At 53.2% G+C, this 24,043-nt stretch overlaps 1 protein-coding gene across 1 annotated transcript in view; it reads left to right on the forward strand.

Moving 5' to 3' along the window:
- The window catches only part of Myom3 (myomesin 3), a 47,057-nt gene that overhangs the window by 14,954 nt on the left and 8,060 nt on the right, over positions 1-24,043 (forward strand). Inside the window, exons 10-28 of the mRNA XM_004637599.2 lie at positions 132-293; positions 589-730; positions 1,683-1,882; positions 2,438-2,491; positions 2,863-2,990; positions 5,723-5,906; positions 7,126-7,300; positions 8,414-8,535; positions 8,738-8,925; positions 9,627-9,753; positions 10,775-10,953; positions 15,483-15,597; positions 16,307-16,463; positions 17,338-17,447; positions 18,979-19,023; positions 20,143-20,279; positions 22,670-22,814; positions 22,974-23,033; positions 23,360-23,427. Of these exons, the coding sequence (XP_004637656.2) occupies positions 132-293; positions 589-730; positions 1,683-1,882; positions 2,438-2,491; positions 2,863-2,990; positions 5,723-5,906; positions 7,126-7,300; positions 8,414-8,535; positions 8,738-8,925; positions 9,627-9,753; positions 10,775-10,953; positions 15,483-15,597; positions 16,307-16,463; positions 17,338-17,447; positions 18,979-19,023; positions 20,143-20,279; positions 22,670-22,814; positions 22,974-23,033; positions 23,360-23,427 (2,498 nt within the window). The remainder of the gene's footprint in view (positions 1-131; positions 294-588; positions 731-1,682; positions 1,883-2,437; positions 2,492-2,862; positions 2,991-5,722; positions 5,907-7,125; positions 7,301-8,413; positions 8,536-8,737; positions 8,926-9,626; positions 9,754-10,774; positions 10,954-15,482; positions 15,598-16,306; positions 16,464-17,337; positions 17,448-18,978; positions 19,024-20,142; positions 20,280-22,669; positions 22,815-22,973; positions 23,034-23,359; positions 23,428-24,043) is intronic.

The raw sequence follows: 24,043 nt of genomic DNA on the forward strand, positions 1-24,043 counted from the left end.
GCAGAGTCCAGAAGTCTCTGCACTGAGCTGAGCCTCAGGCTTCTCTTCCCAACCAGGGCTCCAGAGCACCCCTAAAGGGGAGGCTGGGATCCCCCTACAAGCACACAATGGAATGCCCTTATCCTCTGCAGGCAGGGCCCTGAGGTCCTCAGGACGCCGGCACATCCTCTACGCAGACCGCCAGGCGTCGCTGAAAGTGTCCTGCGCCTACAAGGAGGACGAGGGTCTGTACAGCATCCGGGTACCTTCAGCACTTGGGCCCCACGAGCAGAGCGCCTATGTGTTTGTGAGAGGTGAGGAGTGGTGGGAGGCAGCTGCCATGGTGCAGAGACCAGGGCTCTGCAGCTGACCTGAGATGGGTCTCGGCCCCCTAAGCTCTAGGCATCTGTTTCTCTACTCTAAAATGAGGGTGTTGGGTTAGAGTCTTTCAAAGGACCCCTACAGCAAACTGGGGTGCACCAAAATGACCCATCCCAGGAGGCGAACTTTAGGGTTAGATGGTTCTGGTTGTTGGCTGGGTTTCAAATCCTTGCTTGGTCACTTCACTGGCTGAGTGACCTTAGACGTGTCACTTCACCCCATCTTCAGATGCTGCCGCTGAGAATCCAGGGGCCCCAGGCTCCCCGCTGAACGTCCGGTGCCTGGATGTGAACAGAGACTGCCTCATCCTGACCTGGGCCCCACCCAGTGATACCCGGGGCAACCCTATCACCAGCTACTCCATCGAGCGGTGAGTGGGCCTCTGCAGTGGCAGCCCCTGGGTAGGATTCTGCACAGCTCTAAGGACGCGAGCGGAGCCACAGGAAAGAGGACGGATGCCTAGCCTTGGGGACCTCCCTCCCCACTGCTGAGAACAGGACAGGAGACTGATGGGTTGTATGCTTTAGGGGTTCCCAGCCCTCAAAGCTGTGGTCACACCGACACCTAGAATTCTGGGGCAGCACAGTGTCCAGAGGCTGAGAATCTGTTTGATTTTCCCCCATGTCAGACCTGAAAGGAAGGCAGAGTAGGAATCAGGGAGCAGGCCAAGAAGCCCCAGCTGGACAGATTACCTGACTCTCTCCACCACAGGGGCTGGCTGTCTCATTTCTTCTTTACAGTAACTCCTGTGTAAAGGAGAGGGGGACTTCAGATGAGGAAACTGAGGTACTGAGGGAGACAACCTTGTATCCAGAGTCACAGCGTTGGAGGCAGTCCCAGACCAAAATAGCACACAGGCTGTCCAACCCTGAGGACAATCGTACCAATAAGGCACAGGCAGCCAGACCTGGAGGGTCAATCAGGAAGGCAGGACGAGAAGGGCAGTGGTGGCTGTTTGTTACTCTTATAAGCTCTTAAAGTTTGTTGTCACTGGTCTAGGAGGTGGGCAGCCCTCAGGGAGATCCTGTGTCAGGTCCTCTCACTCCAGTGGCAGGTGGCCTACTTGGGGAGGGACAGAAGTCACACCCAACTCCCAGAGCTGCTGGAGGATGAGATGATGGGGACAGAGGACACAGCCCCCAGCAGGAGCAACTGCAGAAGCGGTACTGACTGCCTGGGTCAGCGTGAGGCAGACAGACATGACTGCAGCCGGGACTTTAATCAGCAGAGAAAGGCAGGCAGGCTGTCCCAGTCAGTCAGCGGCACCTACTGGAGGTGCAGGGCATGGGCAGGGGCTGAAAGCCAGGACCTGTCTTCCACAGGTGCGAGGGTGACTCTGAGGAGTGGGTGCCCTGCCATGTGGCCCCAGGGGGCACCTGTCGATGCCCGATCCAAGGCCTCATCGAAGGCCAGAGCTACCGATTCCGTGTGAGAGCCATCAGCAGGGCGGGCAGCAGCCTCCCCTCCAAGGCCTCAGAAGTAGTTGTCATGAGTGACCGGGATGCAGCCTGCAGGGAGACAGGTGAGTACAGAGGCCCTGAAGGGACATTCTAGAGCATCAAGCAGGTTGCATGTAGGACTGCCTCACACAGCAGAGGACACAGGCCAGCCCTCAGGAGGCCCTTATCTAAAGGAGGAGACTCCTGTCCTTATCTGAGGCAGAAAGTCTGATGTCCAGTGGAGACCCCAATCTGAGGAAGGACCACAGTGCCTTCTTCAGATGTCCCCAGTCTGATGGAGGAGACAGTCCTGCCCTCAGGAGCCCCAGTCCAGGGGAAAGGTGGGGACATATCGCTCTCAGCTGTTAAGGGTCACCCTGACTTAGGTTTGCCAGTATGGCCACACACACCACTCCTGCTGTCTCCACTTGCCCCACAGACAGAGCATGTCTCAGAGGCTGAAGGCAGCAGGGCTCTACTTTGGAGCCCTGAGAAAGCTCGACCCCGAGCACACCTGCCTGAGGTAACACGGTGAGGGCTACTAGGCCAGGATGAGACAGGCAGGGCTCAGGGCCTGAGGCAGGGCAGGCCTGGCTTGCCCTTGACCTGGTACCTGCCTGCTCCTTCCACCTTCCTAGAGGTCTCCTTTGACCTGGGCAGCAAGATCACCATCAGCTTGGACGATTTTGAAGGTAGGCCTGATTTTGCCAAGCCCTGTACCTCCAGCCAGCTCCTGAACAGTTCTAGAGATTGTGGGTCAGATGGGAAAACAGGAATGTTCTCCACGTTGGAGTATGGGGTGTGAGGGCCGGAGGGTCTAGCTGGAGGAGGTCTGGGCACTGGGGTCACTGTGGCCTCCTGGCTATGCTGCTGGTAGAGGAGGTGGTGTATGGAGACTCCTTGGACAGAGCACCCAGAAGACCAGGGGCACAGGGTTTTCTGCCCCAGCTGGGTGACCTGGAGCAAGTTCCTGCCCTCTGTAGGCCCCAGTTCCCTCTGATGTGGAATGAGGAGCTGGAATTAGGGGCTCCCCCATCTCTTCCCTGGATGATTCTGATTCCAGATGCTGTGACCATCCCCTCACCTCCGACCAATGTCCATGCCAGCGAAATCCGGGAGACCTATGCGGTTCTAAGCTGGGAAGAGCCAAGGCCCAGGGGCAAAGCCCCACTGACTTACGCCCTAGAGCAGGTAGGAGACCCCAGAAGCCAGCCTGGGACAGCCTGAGAAGCAGACACACTATGGGCCCAGGCACTGGGAAGAACGGGGTGCTGAGAAACCTCAGGCAGAGTCTCTGGGAGCCTTGGCTCAGGGGAGACAGCATGGCCATGAAGAGCAATTAGACTCAGGCATCTATGGGGTGATCCCAAGCCAGTTCCCTACCTTCTTGGAGCCTTGGTTTCCTCCATCCCAGAATGGAGCACCTAACCAACAAGGGCAAGCTATGGAACAGCACAGAGCCAAGGCCTGCATCCGGGGCTGCACAGGCCTCCCAAGCAGTGTTCTTGAGTCCTCTGCCTAACGGCAGAGCCCAAGTTTCTCTGACTCACTGTGCTCACCATAGTGCCTTGTACATAGTAGGTTTACTGAATAAACGAACTTAGACTATCCAGGGAGGAATCTCTAACTCTGTATAACCAGGAGATGGCTCAGTGGAATAAGCGCTTCCCTGGCAAGCACAAGGGCCCGAGTTCAATCCCTGGTTCTGGGGAAAAAAAAAAAAATTCTCTTTTAAGAGCTCCTCTAACTCTTTATATCCAGATGGTCACTGGCCTCAGTACCTAATTTTCCAAACTAGGAAGCAGTAGGTGGTTGCAGCGTTGTTCCGCGAGCTGCTGAGTGCAGTGCTGACCTCCTTGGAGCCAGACCGCCCAAGTTCAACCCCTGTCTCCGCTACCACAGCTGTGTGACCTTGTGGAACTTATTTACTCTGTGGGGCCTCTGTTTCAATGTTCATAATAATCACAAACATCTTATAGGGCTCATGTGAAGATCCGATTAAGACACACAAAGACAGAATGGAGGGTCAGGAATATAGCTTGGCGGCACAGTGTCTGATGGGCAAGCAGGAGGCTCTGAGTTTGATTCCTGGTACACAAAAAAAAAAAGCAGACAGACCAGAGCCTGTTCCCAGTGAGCATTCAGCAGCCTTCACTGTTCTTTGCAGTGATTTTTTTTTTTTTTTTTCCTGGCCTCTCTGGGTTTCAGGCCACTGCCAGCCGGCTGGGCCAGAAGAGGTAATATGGGAGGCGGGTAGGGTTGGTGCTTCTGGGTTTGGTGCACCTTAACCCCATCACTCGAGGTCTCCCACACCTGCCCAGAGTCTCAGGAGGACAGGTGGCCACCTTGGGTCCCTCAGGATGATGACACCTTTTAGATTCCACAGGATAAACAAGAGCCTTTGGGGTACCTAGTGCTTCAGCAAGCAAACCAATTCAGAAACGGCCACGCTTGAGTTTCAGGCCCTCTCCAGCAGGTGTTTAGTGTGGGCCTTCCAGGCAAGATACCCAAAAGGCTCTATACCTGAGTGTCTCATGGGTATAGAAATTAACACCTAGTGCCCAGGGCTATTGTGAGGACTCACCCCTTGATTCATCCCTGGGCAGGTGCTATTCTTGGGCCTGGTGATACAGCAAGGTGAGGAGACAACCAGAAAAGCAAGGAGAATTGGAAAAGCACATTAGCTCATTAGTAGTGCCTGGCACTGAGGAGAGAGATGCAGAACAGGGGCTGCTGCATGTTAGATGCTGTGTCCAGGAGCCCTGAGACCTGCATAAAGCAGAGGGAGGAAAAGCACAGAGGCCCAGGGGGGACCTGAGCCACCAGTGTGCGGCAGGGGGGCACAGGGCTGTGGTCAGACAAGTAGCCAGGTTCAGCTTGCTGCTGGGGAGATGAGGAATTTGAGAGACCTCCAAGCAAAGAGGGCCCTGTGCTGGCCTGTGCCGTCAAGATCCCTCTGGAGGCCCCTTAAGAAAAGATTGAAAGAGGGTTGGCGAGATAGCTTAGCGGACTAAGTGCCTGCTTAGCAAGCACAGGGGTCGGGGTTTGATCCCTGGTACCTCATGCCGCACCGGCCCTACCCCTGGGTGCACTGAGCTGGTGACTGAGTTCAAGCTATAGATAACGCTGGCCTGAATCTAGGATAGGGTAGGAAGTGTGAAGGGTTGAGTCATGTTACTCTCGATACATTTTCTGGTTTTCTTTTTCTTTTTTCATGACTGAGGATTGAATCCAGGGCCTTTGCATGGAGCTATATCCCCAGCTCTTTCTTATTTTTTAATTTTGATGCAGGGTCTAGCTAAGTTAGTCAGGCTAGAACTTACAATCCTCTTGCCTCAGCCTCCCAAAGTACTGCCTTACAGACATGCACCACCATGCATGGCTTGAATACTACCCCCCCCCCTGCAGGACTAGTGCAGTACTGGGGATCAAATTGGGGACTTTGCACCTACCAGGCAGGTGCTTAAGCCACTGAGCTATATCCCCAGCCTCTTGGAGGCATTTTAAAGGTGGCACAAATTGGGTCTGTTGATAGGAATGTATTTGTTTTTGTTTTTTTCTTTTTTCTTTTTTTGGCGGTACTGGGGATTGAACTTAGGCCCTTTTGCTTACTAGGGAAGCGTTTATTCTACCGAGACATCTCTCCAGCCCCGATAGGAGTGTATTTGGAGTGTGAGGGAAAGAGCTACAGTTGGGTCCCAGGGTCCAGGCCTGCATCACTGGAAGTACAGAGTGGGAGCACAGGTGTGAGGAATCCTGGGGCTGAGTGCTAGACAGCTACAGGGGCAGGCGCAGGAGAAAGGCTGAGGAGGAAGCAGATGGACCAGGGCTCGGGCAGCCTGCCTGGGGAGATCATGAAGGCAGCGTGGTGAGGGTCGCTCTGAGCAGCAGCTTCGCTGATGCCACTTCCTCTTTGCCTCCAGTCGGTCATAGGCAGTGGCAGCTGGGAGGCTATCAGCTCAGAAACTCCGGTGAAATCTCCGAGGTTTGCCCTCCTGAACTTGGAGAAAGGGAAGTCATATGTCTTCAGAGTGCGGGCCGTGAATCAGTATGGCATGAGTGACCCCTCGGAGCCCAGCGAGCCCATTGCCTTGAGAGGCAAGACAGGTACCATGTGATGCAGCCAGAGGGGTATGAAGCCCTGGCAGAATAAAAGAAGAGGAGAAAAATGGAGTGTGTCAAGAAAAAATATTAGAGAAACCCCACATTTGTACCAAAAGGAAGACAGGGATCCAACAAATGATGTGGAAGGGTGCCGGGGAGATGGCTCAGTAGAGTAAGTGTTTGCCTGGCAAGCACAAGGGCCTGAGTTCAATCACCAGTTCCACAAAAAAAAAAAAAAAAAAAAAAAAAAAAGGTGTGCAAGGACTTTGAAATGTAAAGGAAGGACTAAAAAGATGGTGAACCTGCCTTCCAAGTATCCATCCATTCATCCACTCATCCATCCATCCACTCATCTACCCACCTACCCACCCATCCACCCACCCAACCATTTATCCATCATCCAGCCAACCATCCATATATCTATCCATCAGCCCATCCATCTATCTATTCATCTACCCACCCACCCATCCATCCATACATCTATTCTTCTACCCATCCATCCATCCATCCAACTACCCATCCATCTATCCACCCATCTATTCATCCACCCATCCACCTATCTATTCATCTACCCACCCACCCATCCATCCATCCATCTATTCATCTACCCATCTATCCATCCATCCAACTATCCATCCATCTATCCATCCATCTATTAATCCACCCATCCTTCCATCTACTCATCCAGCCAACCAGCCATCCACCCATCCATCCATCCACTCATCCATCCATCCTTCTGTCTACTCATCCAGCCAACCAACCATCCACCCATCTACCCATCCAACCAACCAGCCCCCTATCCATTGGCAAATCATGGAAGCTCCAAATCAAGGAGCTTAGTATCCAGAAAACATGAAAAACAATAGATAAATGTTAAGAAAGGAAGAAAACCAAGTTTTCTTGAGATTAAAGGTAGGGACTGAGGAGGGCTGTCAGATTTGGTCACTTTGAGAGAGATTGTGAGACTCGAGGAGGGAGGGCTTTGGTGCTGGAGTGAGGAAGCAGAGATGCTCAGCAGCCATGGAAGAGAGGACTTCCAGGATAGGAGAGTCCAAGATGCACTTTTGAGCCCGGGAAGTCAGACCCAAAGTTCCTGGGCAAGGCTGAAATCCGTGTGATGTCCTGGTCTGATGCGGGCCTCCTCCCTGCCTCTCTCCACAACCCTGCCCACAGCCTGTCGGGGCCTTCACTCTGTGTCTCTTCCTATCTTTCTATTTTTCAGCTACTCTCCCTCCTCCAGCTCAAGTTCAAGCTTTCCGAGACACGCAGACCTCTGTGTCCCTGACCTGGGATCCTGTGGATGGTGGTGCCGATCTCCTGGGATATTACATCTACTCCCGGGAGGCAGGTTCACCTGAGTGGCAGACAGTCAACAACAAACCCATCCAGGGCAGCAGGTGAGTCTACCACCCCACCTGCAGCAGGCATGCAGTCCACCATGGCGTCACAGCTGTATGCTAAGCCCTGCTGCAAGTTCTTCACATTAAGAGTTCTAACTCTCACAGAAGTCCTGAATTTGGATGATTTGGGAGGATTGTGCTTGTGTGTTTGTTTGCATGTTTGCTTGCTTGCTTGTGGTACTAGGTATTAAACCCAGGGACTTCATGCTGAGTGCCACCCCTCCCTCCCCGCCCCTTCCACCTTTATTCTTCATTTTGAGATAGATTCTCACTAAATCCCTTCATTTCCCAGGCTGGGCTCAAGCTTGTGATCTTCCTACATCAGCTTCCCAGAGTGCTGGGATTCTAGACGTGGGCCACGGTGCACAGTTAGGATGATTGCTTTTATTACCATCTTACCAAGGCAGGAACTGAGGCACAGAGAGATTGAGCATTTGCCAACACTCTATAGCTAGGAAGAGGAGGGACAGGGAGTTGGTCCCAGATGGTCTATTTGAACACGCACTTGCTGAGGGCATGTTCTCTACAGAAGTCTGAGGATGGGGGTGACCCTGGATTGCAGGAGCTCCCTGCAGAACCAGATCTGCTACAGGAAAGTGCAGATAAGAGGAAGGGGAGAAAAATGACCACAACCTGAGCTTTATCACAAAGGGGTAGGAAGAGAAGGCCCATTTTCTGTAAACCAGGTGTCTTTGTATATGTCTGAATGACAATTCCTTCTGGGGTCTTTAGAAGGACTTTGTGTTTTGGGTCATAGTGGTACTGAAGATTCTAACAGCCACTTGTTCTTGTTCAAAATCAAAACCAAAAGCTCTGAAGATGCCCACATAGCACTGGGGCCAGGGTGGGCGGCCTTGGCCTTAAGTTGGTTACTTTTTCAGTGTTCAGTATTTGTACTCTGACAATGGTCCTGAGAAGAGCAGGCACCCTTTACACCTCAGGACAACATCCTCCACGGAGCCAGCTCAGGCTAGGGGGTTGGGGACCATATGTTTAGGGAAGAATAGGCCAGAACCCCCCACAAGCTACATGGCATTGGTAATCGCTTAGCCCACAGGGTTCAGGTCTTTGGACTCTGGCTATCCCTGAAGCCTGCACTTTCTCTCCCAGGTTTACAGTTCCAGGGCTGAGGACCGGGAAGGAGTATGAGTTCTGTGTCAGGTCGGTCAGTGAGGCTGGTGTGGGGGACAGCTCAGCCCCCGTGGAGCCCCTCAGGGTCAAGCAGGCACTGGGTGAGTCCCCAGCAGGTCCAGCCTGCCACTTTTTGGAGCGTCATGGGCTGGGCAGGGGCCACTTCAACCCAGGTCAGGGAAGACAATGCTGGCTCAGGGTAGACCCCCTGCAGCAGGGTGGGCGCCCACCCAGGGAGGCTCACAGGCTCCCTTGGGCCCCACTACCCTGTCCAGGCAGCTGCCTGCCTCCTGCCTCCCACAGCCACCCCGTCTGCTCCATATGACTTTGCCCTCCTGTACTGCGGGAAGAATGAAATGGTCATTGGGTGGAAACCCCCCAAGCGTCGTGGAGGTGGCAAGATCCTGGGCTACTTCCTGGACCAGCACGACTCGGAGGAGCCAGACTGGCACCCAGTCAACCAGCAGCCGGTCTCCAGTCGGGTCTGCAAGGTGAGCAGGAGTGTAGCCGTGGGCTCATGTCCCTGCTGCGTATGTGACAGGACACAGTGGACACTGCGTGAGGCCTCCAGCTGTGCATGTGGCCTCAAGTTCCCCTGATGCCACTGTCCAAACCCTGTGCTTGGGAGTTCAAGCACAGACCATTTCTGAGATCCTGTTTAAAGCCCCTAAGATCCAGTTGTGGTGGTGCACACCTGTAACCGCAGCACCCCTCCCCCCACCAGAGAGACAGAGGCAGGAGGGTTGCAAGTTTGAACCCAGCCTCTGCAATTTAACACTTTAGCAAGATGCTGTTCAAAACTAAATAACTAAATAAACTAAATAAATAAATAAATAGGAAGGGCTGGGAATGGAGCCCAGTGCAAAGGCCCTGGATTCAATCCCTAGTGCTGGGGGTAGGAGTCCCTGAGGACCATGTGTGCATACACACACACACACACACACACACACACACAGCACCTCTTCCCCAGCCACAGCCAAAGAGTCTGTCTTGTCTTTTTTTTTTTTTTTAACATTTATTTATTGTGGGGGGGGGGGGCAGCTCAGCCCACCAGGGGGCGAGGCTGGCTGGCATGTGGTGCTGGGGGATTGAACCGCGGTCCCTGTGCTTTACCAAGCTTGTTCCAAGTAGGTGCTTTAGACCACTGAGCCATCTCTCCAGCCCAAACGAGTCTGTCTTTCCACTCCTCCAGGTCAGCAACCTCCATGAAGGCCACTTCTATGAGTTCCGTGCCCGGGCAGTAAACTGGGCAGGTGTCGGTGAGCTGTCAGCACCCAGCAGCCTATTTGAGTGTAAAGAGTGGACAATGCCCGAGCCAGGTGAGGCCCGAGGGCTGTGGTCCAGGCTGCCTTGCCTGCCCTCTCCACCCGGCACCAAAGAGAGGAGCAGTGTGGCAGCCCCCTTATGTTCAGTCTTGCTCAGTTGGGCTGGATCCCAGCCCCTGACCCTTCCACAGACAAACCTTGGATTCCTCAGTGCAGACTGTCCTGAGCCTTCCAAAGAGGGTCCCTGATTGACCACCTCCTGGGCCGGCACCCCACGGCAGCCATCCGCCAGCTCCCGCTCCATCCAAGCTCTGATTCCGCCCCTAGCCCCTCACGAACGCCACAGGGGCGAGGTCCACCCTGGTCCACCTGGGACTCCTCCAGTTTACCCCTGGAGGATGCACCTTCCAACAGTAACCCCCCAGCATGCCCCCTCACCTCCCCCACAGAAGGAACAATGGCAGTGTCTGTCCTGCTGTTCAGCTGCATTCTATTTTATGCATAAAGCCTTCACCTGGTGCCAGGTGATTACAATGCGTGGTGCTTTCAGGAGCAACAATTGTGACCAGCTAATATTTATCTGGTAACGACTACGTACCAGACACTGCCACGGATATTCTCACTAACACAGCAGCGCCGGGAGGGCTGTTATCTTCCCACTTTACAGGAGAGGAAACAGCAATGTGGAGGTTAAGTAGCTCATCTAGAGTCTGCCTGGCTAAGAAGGAAAGCTGGGACCCTATCCCCAGTTAGTCAGGCTCTGGGGGTCACACTGTACCCCTCTGCTAAATACTGAAATGGCCACGATGTTAGAAAGGCTCCAGGCAGGCTCAGAGAAGCTGCCAGGAGGAGATGGCACTGAGTGTATTTCGAGGCTTTCACCCCACTTTAGCCCAGAACCCACTTTGTCACAAAGCCAAGGCTGGCCAGGTCTCCCAGTGCCTGGAGCAGGCCCTTCCAGGCTTGGTGGGGACTAATAAATTGACCAGTTGCTGACTGGTCAATGCCTGGCTGCCAGCTACCTGGCTGGCTGGTTGCCCAGATGCCCAGCCCCCTCATCTTCTGTCCCCCACAGGTCCCCCATACGACGTGCAGGTGTCCGAAGTGCGGGCCACCTCTCTGATGCTGCGGTGGGAGCCCCCGATGTACACAGGGGCTGGGCCAGTCACGGGCTACCACATCAGTGTCCAGGAGGAAGGCTCTGAGGAGTGGAAACAGGTCAACCCAGACCCCATCTCTGGCACCCACTTCAGGGTAAGTTCCTACCCCTTCATCTTCCAACCCTGCCACTGGATGTGGCTGGCAGAACCACTGAATGTGGCAGAACCACTGAATGTGGCAGAACCACTGAATGTGGCAGAACCACTGAATGTGGCAGAACCACTGAACACTCAGGATACAACCACCCTCAGCGAACACTGCCTTATCTTGTTGGCAGCACAGGACCAGAGAAGGAGAGCGACTTAACCAAGGCCACACTGCAAGTTGGCAGTAAGTTCAGCTGGCCACTGGCCTTACTCTGCTCAGTGCTGGGCAGATTTCTCCCTAAAAAACTCACTCAGGAATAAGACCTGGCCAGACATAGTGGCATATGCCTGTAATTCCAGCACCCAGGAAGCTGAGGCAGGAGGATCACTATCAGTTCAAGGCCAGCCTGGGCTACAAAGTGATTTCAAGGCCAGCCTGAACCACATAGTGAAACCCTGTTTCAACAAAGAGACAAGAAATAAATAAATAAGAAGTGAGCCCAGGATATCAGCAAGTAGATACGCATATCTCTCAACCCGGGAAGTCCACTTCTAGGGTGGAATTGTAGAGAAAGAATGAGGCAAATGTGGAAGGACCTACGGATGGTAATCGTCACTGTAGCCTTGTAGCTAAAGCCAGAAACAGGGCCGGGGAGATAGCTCAGTAGAATAAGCGCTTGCTGGCAAGCGCAGGGTCCTGAGTTCAATCCCCGGTACCACAAAAAGAAAAAAAAAAGAAAAAAAAAAAAAAAAAAAAAACAGAAATAACTTAATTATCTGCCAGAAGATATTTGCTGTAGTAAATTGTAGTGTCCTTCATATAGAATCCTGTGCCAGGGGCCAGTGAGATAGCTCAGCAGACTAAGTGCCTGCTTAGGCAAGCTCAGGGACTGGGCTTCGATCCCTGGCAGGACATGTCGTGCTGGCCCTGCCCCCAGAGCGTGCTGAGCTGGCCCCAGAGTCTGGGCATGGCATCACGTGCCCGTAATCCCTGTGCTAGGGAGGCTGAAAACAGGAGGGTCACTAGGAGTCCGAACTGCATAGTGAGACCCTGTACCAAATACATTAAAAAAAAAAAATTCTGCTTCAGGTAGTATAAAGCATAAGGAGCAGCAGTAGTATAAAGGACAAACTAGACTTTCATTTATCACCATAAAAATACACCAATCGTATGCAGGTAAGAAATAAAAGCAACCAGGTGCACGCCTGTCATCCCAGCACTCAGGAAGCTGAGGCAGGAGGATCTCTGTGAGTTCAAGGCCAGCCTGAGCTACATATAAGACCCTGTTTCAAAAAAAAACTGAAAAATGAAAGGAAGGAAGAAAGGGAAGGAGGGAGAGAGGGAAGAAGGAAGGAAAAAGGAAAAAGACAAAGCAAGAGAGTAAGATTTTATGTTTAAATAGCACATAGCCTACAGTATCTATATTCATAGAGAAAAATGTGTGCAGACAAATGTTTCTTAATTTAAATAAGAAACAAACTTTAACCCCTTGGATCAGTAAGCAATGTAGTCATACTGGTTTTGAGAGATGCACATGATGAACAATCCCTCTGCCTTCCTGGGGGTGACCCCAGGCCAGAACGGTGGCTTGGCCTCTGTGTCTGCATGGGCCAGGTTGGCTGCCACTTGGCCACTCATTACCCACTTCCTGACATCTAAAGGTAAGCAAATGACAGTCCCTGGGTAGCCGCAATGATAGCGTGGTGTGAGGACGGCAGCCGTGGAGGGAGGTGGGCATGCTGACAATTTGGGGGTTGTCTTAGTTACTCTTCACTCGTTGCTGGAACAAATATCCGACACTCAAATTAAAGGAAGGAAAGGTTTATTTAGCTCACAGTTACTGGAGGTTTCAGTCCATACTCAGCTGGGTCCAATGCAGAGCAGCACAGAGCAGAGGGCAACCTTTCATGGCAGTGGCAAAGAGCAAGAGCGAGGGAGGGGTAGCAGCAGCTCAAGCAGCTGGCTTCTCTTTCCTCACACTGAAATGCAAATTACCTGCCCCAGGGCAGGTGCAGCAACCACACCCACAGTATCAATCACAAACTCCAGAAGCCACCCCTAGACTGCATGAGGCTTTGGGGGGACACCTAAACACAAACCATAACAGGGGTGACAGAGGACCCCAAATAATCCAAGTAATATAGGGGAAATATTGTAACTCCCAGCCCGCTAGATGTCTAATCTGCCGAGTTCATGTTCTCTGAAATCAAAGAATAATTCTAAGGCATAATGGAGGTTAAAAGGAGGAAATATTTATTGAGGGAAGATAGCGTCTATTTAAGAGAGGCAGAAGGGGACCCGGAATGCAGGTTGCCTCAGACTCCATGTCCAGGGGAGGGATTACAGAACAGAACTACACAATAGATACAGAGTCACGTGGTGGGTAGAAGGTGCGACAAAGCTATGGTCATCCAGTAAGTTTACAAGTATGGTTGCTTGGGTGATGCTGATCCAGTGCGGAAGCAAGTCATGTAGCAAGTGTACACGGAAAGCACAAGGCGCTTTCCTGGAAGGGATGGTCAAGGAGGTCTTGGTCCTCCCCCCGGGTGACTGATGACTTTATGGGGATTGTCTCCCCCTGGGGAAGTATGTGGCTGTGGAGGGACAGCTCAGCGAACTTAGCCCTGTGGCGCCTCCAGCCACAGGTGGAATGCGTTCTCCTCCTCTGCACTGACTCCTCCGAGGGTCATGCCCTGTCCCACTGCCTCTGATAGCTTCGCCCGGCTTAGCTCTCTAAGTGGTCAGAGCCACATCCTGGGAGCCTTTGTCTGTCTGCCCCAGTTGAGCAGCACAGGAAGCCTGAGCTGGGGTCGGCCAGACGGAACAGTCCAAGCAGAGAGCTCCGCAAGATCAAAGGCAGGGCGACAGGTGGAAAGGACGCCCTGACCGTGCAGACCCCAGAAAGCCTTGGAGCGAAGGGAGTTAGAGCGGTTTGGGTTCTTACTCGTGATGGGGAAAGCACTGCCAAGCACACACCTCATAGGATGTGTGAGTTTATTGTGAATCTTGGGGCAGGGAAGGCAAGAAAGGGCCTTTGTAGTTCAGGCTGCCCGTCTGTGTAGGGTCTTAGGTGCCTCCCACTGGCTCTCTTTTTTGATGTCAGCAATCTGCTTGACCTCCTAACCCTAAGCCTGAATACTGCTTGGCGAGGTCTGTGTTTATGGGTGGAACAAAAGAGGAGGCTCACCCAGCTTCCCTGTCTGAGGATTGATGACAGATGATGCGCACCCCATGGGATGGTGCAGTGTCCACAGATGAATGAAGGAAAGGAAGCGATTGCTGCTGATTCTCATTGTGCTACAAGGACGAAGGTCAAGGCAGATTAGAAGACTTCAGGTTCTAAACATCCAAGCTGACCCCTTGACTCTCAGAGTCACTAAAAGATGGGGGCATAATCAGATTGACAGAGGGAAAATCACACTGGAGATGGGTCCAGGGGCAGAAACCCCATTTAGGAAACTTGGCCAATCCAGGTAAGGGGAAATAAAGCTTCAGTCAGGGAGTGGCCCTGGCATGGAGGGAGGGATCATGTGCAGGAATCCTAAGGGAAAGGAAACTGGCAGAACTCGGTGACTGGGTGAGAAGGGCTGAGGAAAAGGACATCCATGCCAGTATGGCAGTGCACACCTGAAACCCCAGTGCTCGGGAGGCTGAGGCAGGAGGATTGCTGCTTTGAGGCCAGCTTGGGCTATAAAGTGAGTTCAAGACCAGCCTGGACTGCATAGTGGACCCTGTCTAATAAAAGAGAAGAAAAGGGGCCAGCGAGATAGCCCAGCAAACTAAGCACTTGCTTAGGCAAGCACAGGGACTGGGGTTCGATCCCCAGCACCACATGCTGTGCTGACCCCACCCCTGGGTTCACTGAGCTGGCCACCAAAACTGGGCATGGTGGCACATGCCTGTAATCCCAGTGCTAGGGAGGCCGAAAACAGGAAGATCACTAGGAGTCTGAGCTGCGTAGTGAGATCCTATACCAAATACATTAAGAGAGAGAGAGAGAGAGAGAGAGAGAGAGAGAGAGAGAGAGAGAAGAAAATCCAAAATAATGATCCCAGACCTGCCTCTGGCTGTTGGAAGGAAGAGGAAGAAGTAGGAGCAGAGGAAGAGACAAGGGACCCAAGAGAGCAGAGAGGCTTATGGGAAAGAAGAGGCTGAATTAAGCTTCAAGAAGGAGCCAGGGGCCAGGGCCTGGGAGGTGAGCAGAGGCCAATGTGGTGGTGAACACCTGTAGTCCTAGGACCTCTAGGAGGCTGAGGCAGGAGAATAGCAACGTAGAGCCCAACTTGGGCAACTCAGCAACCTAGAGAGACCCTGTCTAAACAACAAACAAAACACTGAGGCTGTATCTCAGTGCCGAGGCACTAAATTCAATCCCCAGTACCACAAAATTGAAATTTCTTTAAAAATTTAAACCTCAAACCCAGGAGGGAGATGTGTTCCACTCCTGCTCCAGGCCCCCAGCAGCCTGCACCCCCGCTAAGCCCTGGGGGAGCGACCCTCACTGTCCTCAGTGCTGGCTTTTGCCCCACCCACAGGTGTCTGACCTACAGACAGGGAAGAGGTACGTGTTCCAGGTGCAGGCCATGAACTCAGCCGGGGTGGGCCAGCCCTCAATGCCCACTGACCCTGTGCTCCTGGAGGATAAGCCAGGTAGGAGGCAGGGGCGCCGCACTCCCCTGCTGGGCTCGGAGGGAGCTGGGGGTGCAGAGCACAGAACAGAGTATGCAGGCCCTTTCCCCACCTGCTCCAGCCTGCAGCTTCTTCCAGCATGTCTACATCCCCACTGGCTTTTGTCCCTGTCCCCAAACCCAGTCCTGTCTGTGGGACTCGAGATGGGAGCATCCTTTTTAGGTAGGCTTGACCTCTTTTTTTTTTTTTAATCATTCATTCAACATCATTTGCTGGCGCCCACCTCTCAGTGAGGACACAGCAGGCCCTGCTCTGGGAATAGCAGAAAGAAGGCACGGAGTGGACAGATGTGAGGGAGTGAACCAGATGGGAAGGCGGTGGTTTAAGATAGTGATGGGTGCTGGGGAGGGCATGAAACATGGTGTGATGGGAACTCGAGCCAAGGCAGTTGGGGAAGGCTTCTCAGAGCAGGCGACATTGGAGCTGACAAACAGCCAGATCATGCAAGGCTTTGCTGGCCACCTGAAGGAGTCTGGGGCTGGAGAGTTAGCCCAGTGCAGTGCCTGCCTGGGAAGCGTGAGGTCTTGAGTTCAACTCCTAGTGCCCCCCAAACACAAAAGAGTATAGTGTTACTCAGTGCAGTGGCAGCCACGGGAGGGCCTGGGGGTGGGGGTGGGCAGATGTACTGTTTATAAACATCTGGTGTCCCCCCACTGGATCTCGCCCCCAGGTGCCCATGAGATCGAGGTTGGTGTGGATAAAGAAGGCCAGATCTACTTGGCTTTTGAAGCCCCCGAGGCCCCCGATGACTCAGAGTTTCAGTGGTCTAAAGATTACAAAGGCCCACCGGACCCCCAGAGGGTCGAGATCAAGGATGAAGTGAACAAGTGAGTGAGGGGTGCGGAGGAGACACGGCTGCTCACAGGACCTGAATATCGGGGCACGAGGCTGAGCTGAGCTCAGTCAGCCGCTCCTCCGCTGTGAACACCTGGGGAGAAAAGAGGGGAGAGGGCGATTGCGGGACTGATGTGGTGATGCTCTTTTGAGATAGGGTCTCACTGTGTAGCCCATGCTGGCATTGAACTCACAGCGACTGTCCTGCCTCAGCCTCCCATGTGCTAGGATTACAGGAACGCACCGCCATGCCCAGCATGGAGATGTTCTTTAAAAGTTCTTTTTCCATAAGGAACTGCACTGGGGCTGGTGAGATGGCTCAGTGGTCTAAAGCACCTACTTAGAACAAGCTTAGCAAAGCCCAGGGACCACGGTTCAATCCCCCAGCACCACATGCCAGCCAGCCCGCCCCCTGGTGGACTGAGCTGGCCACACACACACACACACACACACACACATAAATAAAATTTAAAAAAAATAAAAACATTTAAAAAAAAGGAACTGCACTGTTTCTGCCCTAAGAAGACCCATGGAGCCAGCAGCTTGCCACTGCAAGACTCGGCTTTCTCGTCATACAGAGAGTTGGACCCTGAGACACAAGGGTCTCTGCCTGCCTCTGCGTCTCACTTGCCTCCCCCTGCAGGAGAGAAAGCCCTGAGGGAAGACAGGGCGGTCTGGTGGCAGGTCCAGCAGACCCTGTACCACAGAGCCCAGCTAACAGGGCCAACAAAGTTGCCTATCCAGAGGAGACCCCAAGGAAGGGCAGGAAGGCAGCTGCCCTGCTTCCCACCTAGGTGGGGCCTGTGACAGTTCAGGCCACCAAGCACAAAAAGCCACTCAGCGCCTCTGCCCTCCTCTCTCTACCAGGTCCCAGGTCATCCTGAAAGAGCCCAACCTTCAGGACTTGGGCACCTACTCAGTGGTCGTCACGGATGCTGATGAAGACATCTCTGCAAGCCACACGCTGACTGAGGAAGGTTAGGTCCTTGCCCCCACCACGTCCCCCAGGAGACAGACCCCAGTCCAAGTCCAAACACAAATGCCCTAACGGCGAGCAAGGAGCAGCCCTCGGCCACCACGCACTCAACCAGCCAACCACTTACCACCCAGTGGACACCTGACTCCAGCCAGGCTCTGTCCTAGGTTCTGGGAATGACACCAGGATGCAACAGACAAAAATCCCTGCCTGGTAAAATTCACGTTCTCCTGATCTCCCTTTCATCTTCCCACTTTTGACAAAAGCAAATTATCTGGAATTATTTTGTTTCCTTCTTTAGCCTAAGAAAAATGAGGGTGTGAGGGTGATAATGAATTGCGAGGAGCTGTTGTCAGGAGGGCCTGGTCCAGCCGGTAGCCAATCAGAGAAAGGTGCTGTGTCTGAAGGTGCCTGTGGCACTCAAACCCAGGATGAGGTGCTCTGCTGTCTCCCTACCAACAGGGACCACCTATCCCCATCATCTCTCCTGCTCACTGCCTTTGGGTTTTGCTAAAATCAAGGGCCAGAGACACTGGGTCACAATGCCAGTTTTCAAATGCTTGGCTTCTTGACCCTGGGCGAGTCATGTCACCTCCTGTACCTCAGTTTCTTCATCCGTAAAGGGTCGCTGTGACCCCTGGCTGCCGCTTCTGAAGCAGTGTTGCTACACGGTTACAAACATGCCTGTGCAAACCAAAGTCATCCTCTACAGTGATGCAGTCTGTTGTTTTGATGGGTGCTAAGGATTCTGGGCTTTGTCAGGGAAAAGGAAGCTGGGCTCTGAGCCTGCCAAGCCATCCCTGCAGTGATTTATAGAGTACTTACTGTGTGCTGGACACTCACATCTGTCCAGAGCTCATGCCACAGGACAGACAAACCCAACAGAAAGGCAGTGAGCAGATGGGGCCGCCACCCTCTGCAGGGCACCGGGACAGGATGGGACCTCATTAACAGTAGGGCTCAGGGGCTGGAGAGATGGCTCAGTGGTCTAAAGCACCTACTTGAAACAAGCTTGGCAAAGCATAGGGACCGCGGTTCGATCCCCAGCACCACATGCCAGCCAGCCCCGCCCCCTGGTGGACTGAGCTGGCCACACACACACACACACACAATAAATAAATGTAATAAATAAAAATAAATAAATATTAAAAAAAAAAACAGTAGGGCTCAGGACCCCATGGCCCTGGAGTGGCCAGCAGCAAGTGGGGTGCTCAGTCCACCACACTGTGTGACTCCACTGAGGTCATGCGTAGGCTGGCACACAGTAGGTGCTTGTCTCGGGAGGTAAGGCTTGGTCCAGACCTTGAATGACAGGAAAGCCGTGCGATCTCGGGGTGGCCAGCAGCAGCAACCCCAGAATCTCCTTCCCCAGTGCCTCAGGGCAAGGCCTGCGCTCACCCTCAGCCCCTGTGCAGCAGGAAATCAAGGAGCATCTCAGGACTCACTCGGCGTGTGACCCCAGGTGGCCCTAGGGGTCCCCTGGGACACGGATATTTCACACTTGCTGCTTCCTTCTTTGCTCTTCCTGCCAGAGCTGGACAAGCTGAAGAAGTTGAGCCACGAGATCAGAAACCCAGGTGAGCGTTGAAGCTGTAGCTACCGAGGACACTTCCCAAGCAGCGCAGGCTGGGAACTAACCCCAGGTGGAGGCAGGGGGTGGGATGGGGCTGGAGGTCAGGGGCCAAGAGAGTCCACAGAGGAAAAGGGGCGGCCAGGGGGGCCAAGCCCGTGCAAGAAGGGAAGGCCACAGTCATTTCCTCTTAATTATTATCATTGGCTCTTCACTCATTTAAATTTTGGCCCATCTAACCCTCTGCATCCTTCCTTTGGCGAGGGTGGTATGCTCAGTCCTGGAGGGGAGGCCACAGACTGGGCCACACATTGGAACCACTCCAGGAGCAGTGGCCAAACCACACCCTGGACAGATCGGAGCCACTGGGGTAGAGCCCAGATACCAGTGGTTTATGTTGCGTGGGGGGCTGGAGGGGCTGTTTGTTTTGTTTTCAGATGTTTTATTGGCTTGGGGGCTTTTTTGAGATAGAGTCTCACTATGTAGTTCAGGTTAGCCTTGAACTCATTATTTAGACCAGACTGGCCTCTAACTTGCTGTAATCTTCCTGCCTCAGCTTTCCCAGCTCTGAGATTACAAACCTGTGCCACCACACCTGGCACAAATGTTTTTGAAAGTCTTCAAGAATCTAGTGCTCGTCCAGTTTGAAAACCATAGCCCCCTTCAGAGCCCTGGAAAGGGAAACGCTTTGTGGAGATCAACGCGATCCAGAGTCAGTTTGGTGGTGCACTGTGGTGGCACGCACCTGTAATCCCAGCACTTGGGGGCCAAGGCAAGGGGATTGCTGAGAATTTGAGGCCAGCCCAGACTGAATAGTGAGACACTGTCTCAAAAAGACAAAACCAGCACCAGCCGACAGAAAGCCCTCCTGATGGAGCCAGGGAGATGGCTTAGTGGAATAAGTGCTTCCCTGGCAAGCGCAAGGGCCTGAGTTCAATCCCCAATTCCCCGAAAAAAAAAAAAAAAAAAGAAAAGAAAAGAAAGAAAGCCCACCTGAGCCCCGAGCCGAGTGCAGCTGCCGTTGGTTCTCCATGCAGTGTGCAGCTGCCCTCTGCGGGTGCACGTGGGCCTGGCAGGGAGGGAAGCGAGGACCCCACCCTTGCCCTTCCCGCCCTGTGCCTTGCAGTGATCAAACTGATCTCCGGCTGGAACATCGACATCCTGGAGCAAGGAGAGGTGCGGCTGTGGCTGGAGGTGGAGAAGCTGTCTGCCGCTGCGGAGCTGCACCTCATCTTCAACGAGAAGGAGATCTTCAGCTCGCCGGTAGGGGGCGCTCACGGTCCCTATGGAGACCTCCACCCCACTCCCCACACCGAAGTGGCCTGCCCTGGCTCCCCTGTGGGGAGCCACAGTGGGCATTTCAGAGAGGGCCGCGTGCTGTAGATATAGAGGAAGGAAACTCCCAACCTGAAAGGCACCTGGAACGAGTTTGTGTTCTCTAAAACCAAAAAATGAATTTTAGGAACACACGGAGGTTATGAGCAGAATATATTTATTGGGGGGAAAAAGCTCCTGTCCGAGAGAGGGACAAGAGGGGGGCCCCAAGTGGGTGACCCCTGGAAGCTGTCTCTTCCAGGGACTTTTATAGAGTAAAACCATAAGGGTCTAAGGTGGAGAACATGAGAACTCACTTAGGTGGGCATGAGGTGGGACAAAACTATGGTGAACCAATAAAGCTACAAGCACCATTGCTCAGGTAAAATTGATTAGATCCAGGACCAAATGCGGAAGTGAGTCACATAGCAAGCGGGCATGAATATAGCACACGGGTTTATCCAGTAGCCAGTAGGGATTGGATTAGTTCCTCTTCCTGGCTTCCTCAGAGTGATTGATGACCAATCCCAGATGCTTATCTTTAGTGGCTGTAAGCATTTGTCCGACCTTTAGGTCTGGCTCACAGCAGGAGCATCCGTCTCTCTCACAGTTGCAAGGTATCTTGTCTTCCGTGCTGTCGCCTTGAGGGCCTGGCCCTGTCTCACTGCCTATAATATTTCTAATTCTGCTGCCTACAACGCTGTGCCTGCCCCTGATGTCGTGGGGATGGGAACCTGGAGTTTAGTACGCAGGAAAAAGAGGCAGGATGCTGGGTGCTGGCCAGTGCAAGGGACACTTCCACAGAGGGTTTTCCATACCCCTACGACTTTTGAGTGTCCCACCAGATGGTCTTCAGGTGGACGCCTGCGCTTGTGCTGATGAGTATCCACGTCTAGGCCCTCGCCCTGTTTTCGGCACGGACGCGAAGTGCTCTTATGCCAGGTGTGGTGGCGCACGCCTGTAATCTCAGAACTTGAAGGCTGAGGTGGGAGGATTGCCTTGAGTTTGAGGCCAGCCCGGTCTGCATAAGTGAGTTCAAGGCCAGCCTACACTACATAGTGAGACCCTGCCTCAAAAAAAGGTGCTCTGGCCGAGCCTAACGTACATTCGACAGAGAATTCATAATTCTGTCTGCCACTTTTCTTGTGCTCATTCACCCATTTTTCTGTCTTGAACAGACTAGGTTCAATCTTTTTGCTTTTCTCTACTTCATTTTTTTTTAATTTTTATTTATTTATTTGTGTGTGTGTGTGTGTGTGTGTGTGTGTGTGTGTGTGGTCAGCTCAGCCCACCAGGGGGCAGGGCTGGCTGGCATGTGGTGCTGGGGGATTGAACTGCGGTCCCTGTGCTTTGCTAAGCTTGTTCTAAGTAGGTGCTTTAGACCACTGAGCCATCTCACCAGCTTTTCTCTACTTCAAACCACCTCATTAAATCAGAACAGCATGAGTGAGAGTTTGTCCAAGTGTCTACATAGTAAATTTCATGTGATTTGAAATAATTTTGTATCTTTCCTATTACAGTGAGACTATTATTTTTATTTTCAGGTTTTTGTTTTTTCTTTTGTATTTAGTACAAGATGTACGGGGTCTCCCTACACAGATTGGACTCGTAGTGATCCTCCTGTTTTTCAGTCTCCCGTGTGCTGGGATTACAGGCGTGCGCCATCATACCCGGTCTCCATGGCTGGCTCAATGCACCTGGGAGCAGGGTCAGCAGGGCACGTGGTGCCAGATCGAACCCCAGGCCCTGTGCTTGCCTAAGCAAGTGCTTAGTCTGCTCAGCTAACTTGCTGAGCCTTTTTTTTTTTTTTTTTTTTTTTTTGGTACTAGGGATTGAATTTGGGATCTTGTACTTGCCAGGCAGACACTTATGCAGGCTGAGCTATCTCTCCGGCCCCTATTATCTTTTATGTTATCCAAATATATTTTTGTTGCTTTTTTGAGACAGGGTCTCACTATGTAGCTCAGGCTGGCCTCGAATTCATGGTACTCCTCCTGCCTCAGCCTCCAAGTTCTGAGAATGGGCATGCGCCACCACACCCAGCACCTTCATATACTTTTATGGGGTTTCTCCCTATGAAATTGTAAAAGATGAAGGAAATAACCAACAACAAGGCACAGCAGGGAAGAGCGGGTGATCGTTACCACGTGACTAATTCAAGCACCAGGAAGTGTTCTCAGGGCCCGGTGGCTGAGGCACCCCAGCCTACGCTGGCAGAACAGGGTCTGGGAAGGCTGAGAGCTCTGCGTGGTCCACAAGCTCAACTCCACCCTGAGGCATGGCCTACAGCCTGTTCACAAGAGAAGTGACCAACAGCACTTGGGCTTTGTTCTCCCCAGAACCGCAAAATCAACTTTGACCGTGAGAAGGGCCTGGTGGAAGTGATCTTCCAGCACTTGTCTGAGGAGGACAAAGGCTCCTACACCGCTCAGCTCCAGGATGGGAAAGCCAAGAACCAGATCACCCTGGCCCTGGTGGACGACGGTCAGCCCCGCATCCTGCCCCCCTCCCCCGGGTCCCCGGCCTGTCCCAGCTCCCACTCCAGGGCCTGCTGAGCCCATTCCCCACCTCCAGTCCACCTGATGACCGCCGGGAACCAGAGCTCTTCTCGGATGGTGCCAGCCTCTCCCAATGTGTTCGCAGATTTTGACCAACTTCTGAGGAAGGCAGATGCCAAGAGAAGAGACTGGAAGAGAAAACAGGGTAAGAGCTAAAGGGCGAAGACCAAAGACCTCAGGCCACTGTGCTGGAGAAGTATGACCTCGGAGCTCAGAGGCCCCTACCACCACCCCAGAGAGTTCCACGGCGACTCGGTCCACCTCTCTCCCGGTGCCAGATCAAACCAGCGCTTTCCCGGCCCCAGTGTGATTGCTGGCACCCCGGACCCCGCCCGCGGCGCATCTGGCGAGCGGATCTTAAACCCAGGGTTCCTAGCCTCCTTCCCAGCTGGCTTCCACAGTCTGGCCGCCAGGTGGCGCCCGCCTCAGCCTGGAGCACTGACCAGTGGGCGTTTTCTCTTGGACTCGCAGGTCCCTACTTCCAAGAACCTTTGCAATGGAAGGTCACCGAGGACTGCCAAGTGCTGCTGACCTGCAAGGTGAGTCCCTGCCCCACCTGCGGCCACGGCACGTCCTGCTGGCTGTCTCTGCCCACTCCACCCCCCAAATTCCATCCCTAGAGTTTGGCAGTAGGATCCTCAAGGTGGCCCAGCCTTGAGCTCAATCCTCAGAAGGTGTCCAGATGGACTGGGATGCTGGGGTCTGGAACATAGAGGGGTCCCCTAGGCTTATTGTCAGCACTGCTTAGGGTGTTACAGTAGTACTTCGTTTCATCATCCCCCCACCCCATCACCCCTGAGACAAGCACTGTTATCCTCACTTTAAGGATGAAGGGCTGGGCTCACTCAGTAGAATAAGTGCCTGCCTGGCAAGCACAAGGTCCTGAGTTCAATCCCTAGTACTTGGGGGGGGGAGGATGAAAGAGCAAATAGGGAAATCTTCCCAAGCCTCAGGCAGGGGCCAGGAGTTAACCAAGACTGCCTGACTCCAGAGCCTCCTGTCTTTTCCAGCGCACTGCAGCCTCTTAGATAACTGGGAAGGACAGGCTCAGAGGATGGATTAATCCCCCCAGAAGCAGATTCATCCAGTGAATTCAAAGCACCCACTAAGCACCAGATACTGGCCCACAAGGATGAAGACCTGGTGTCCTTAGGC

This window comes from Octodon degus, unplaced genomic scaffold (genome assembly GCF_000260255.1).
Source record: "Octodon degus isolate 3935 unplaced genomic scaffold, OctDeg1.0 scaffold00092, whole genome shotgun sequence".
NCBI lineage: Eukaryota > Metazoa > Chordata > Mammalia > Rodentia > Octodontidae > Octodon > Octodon degus.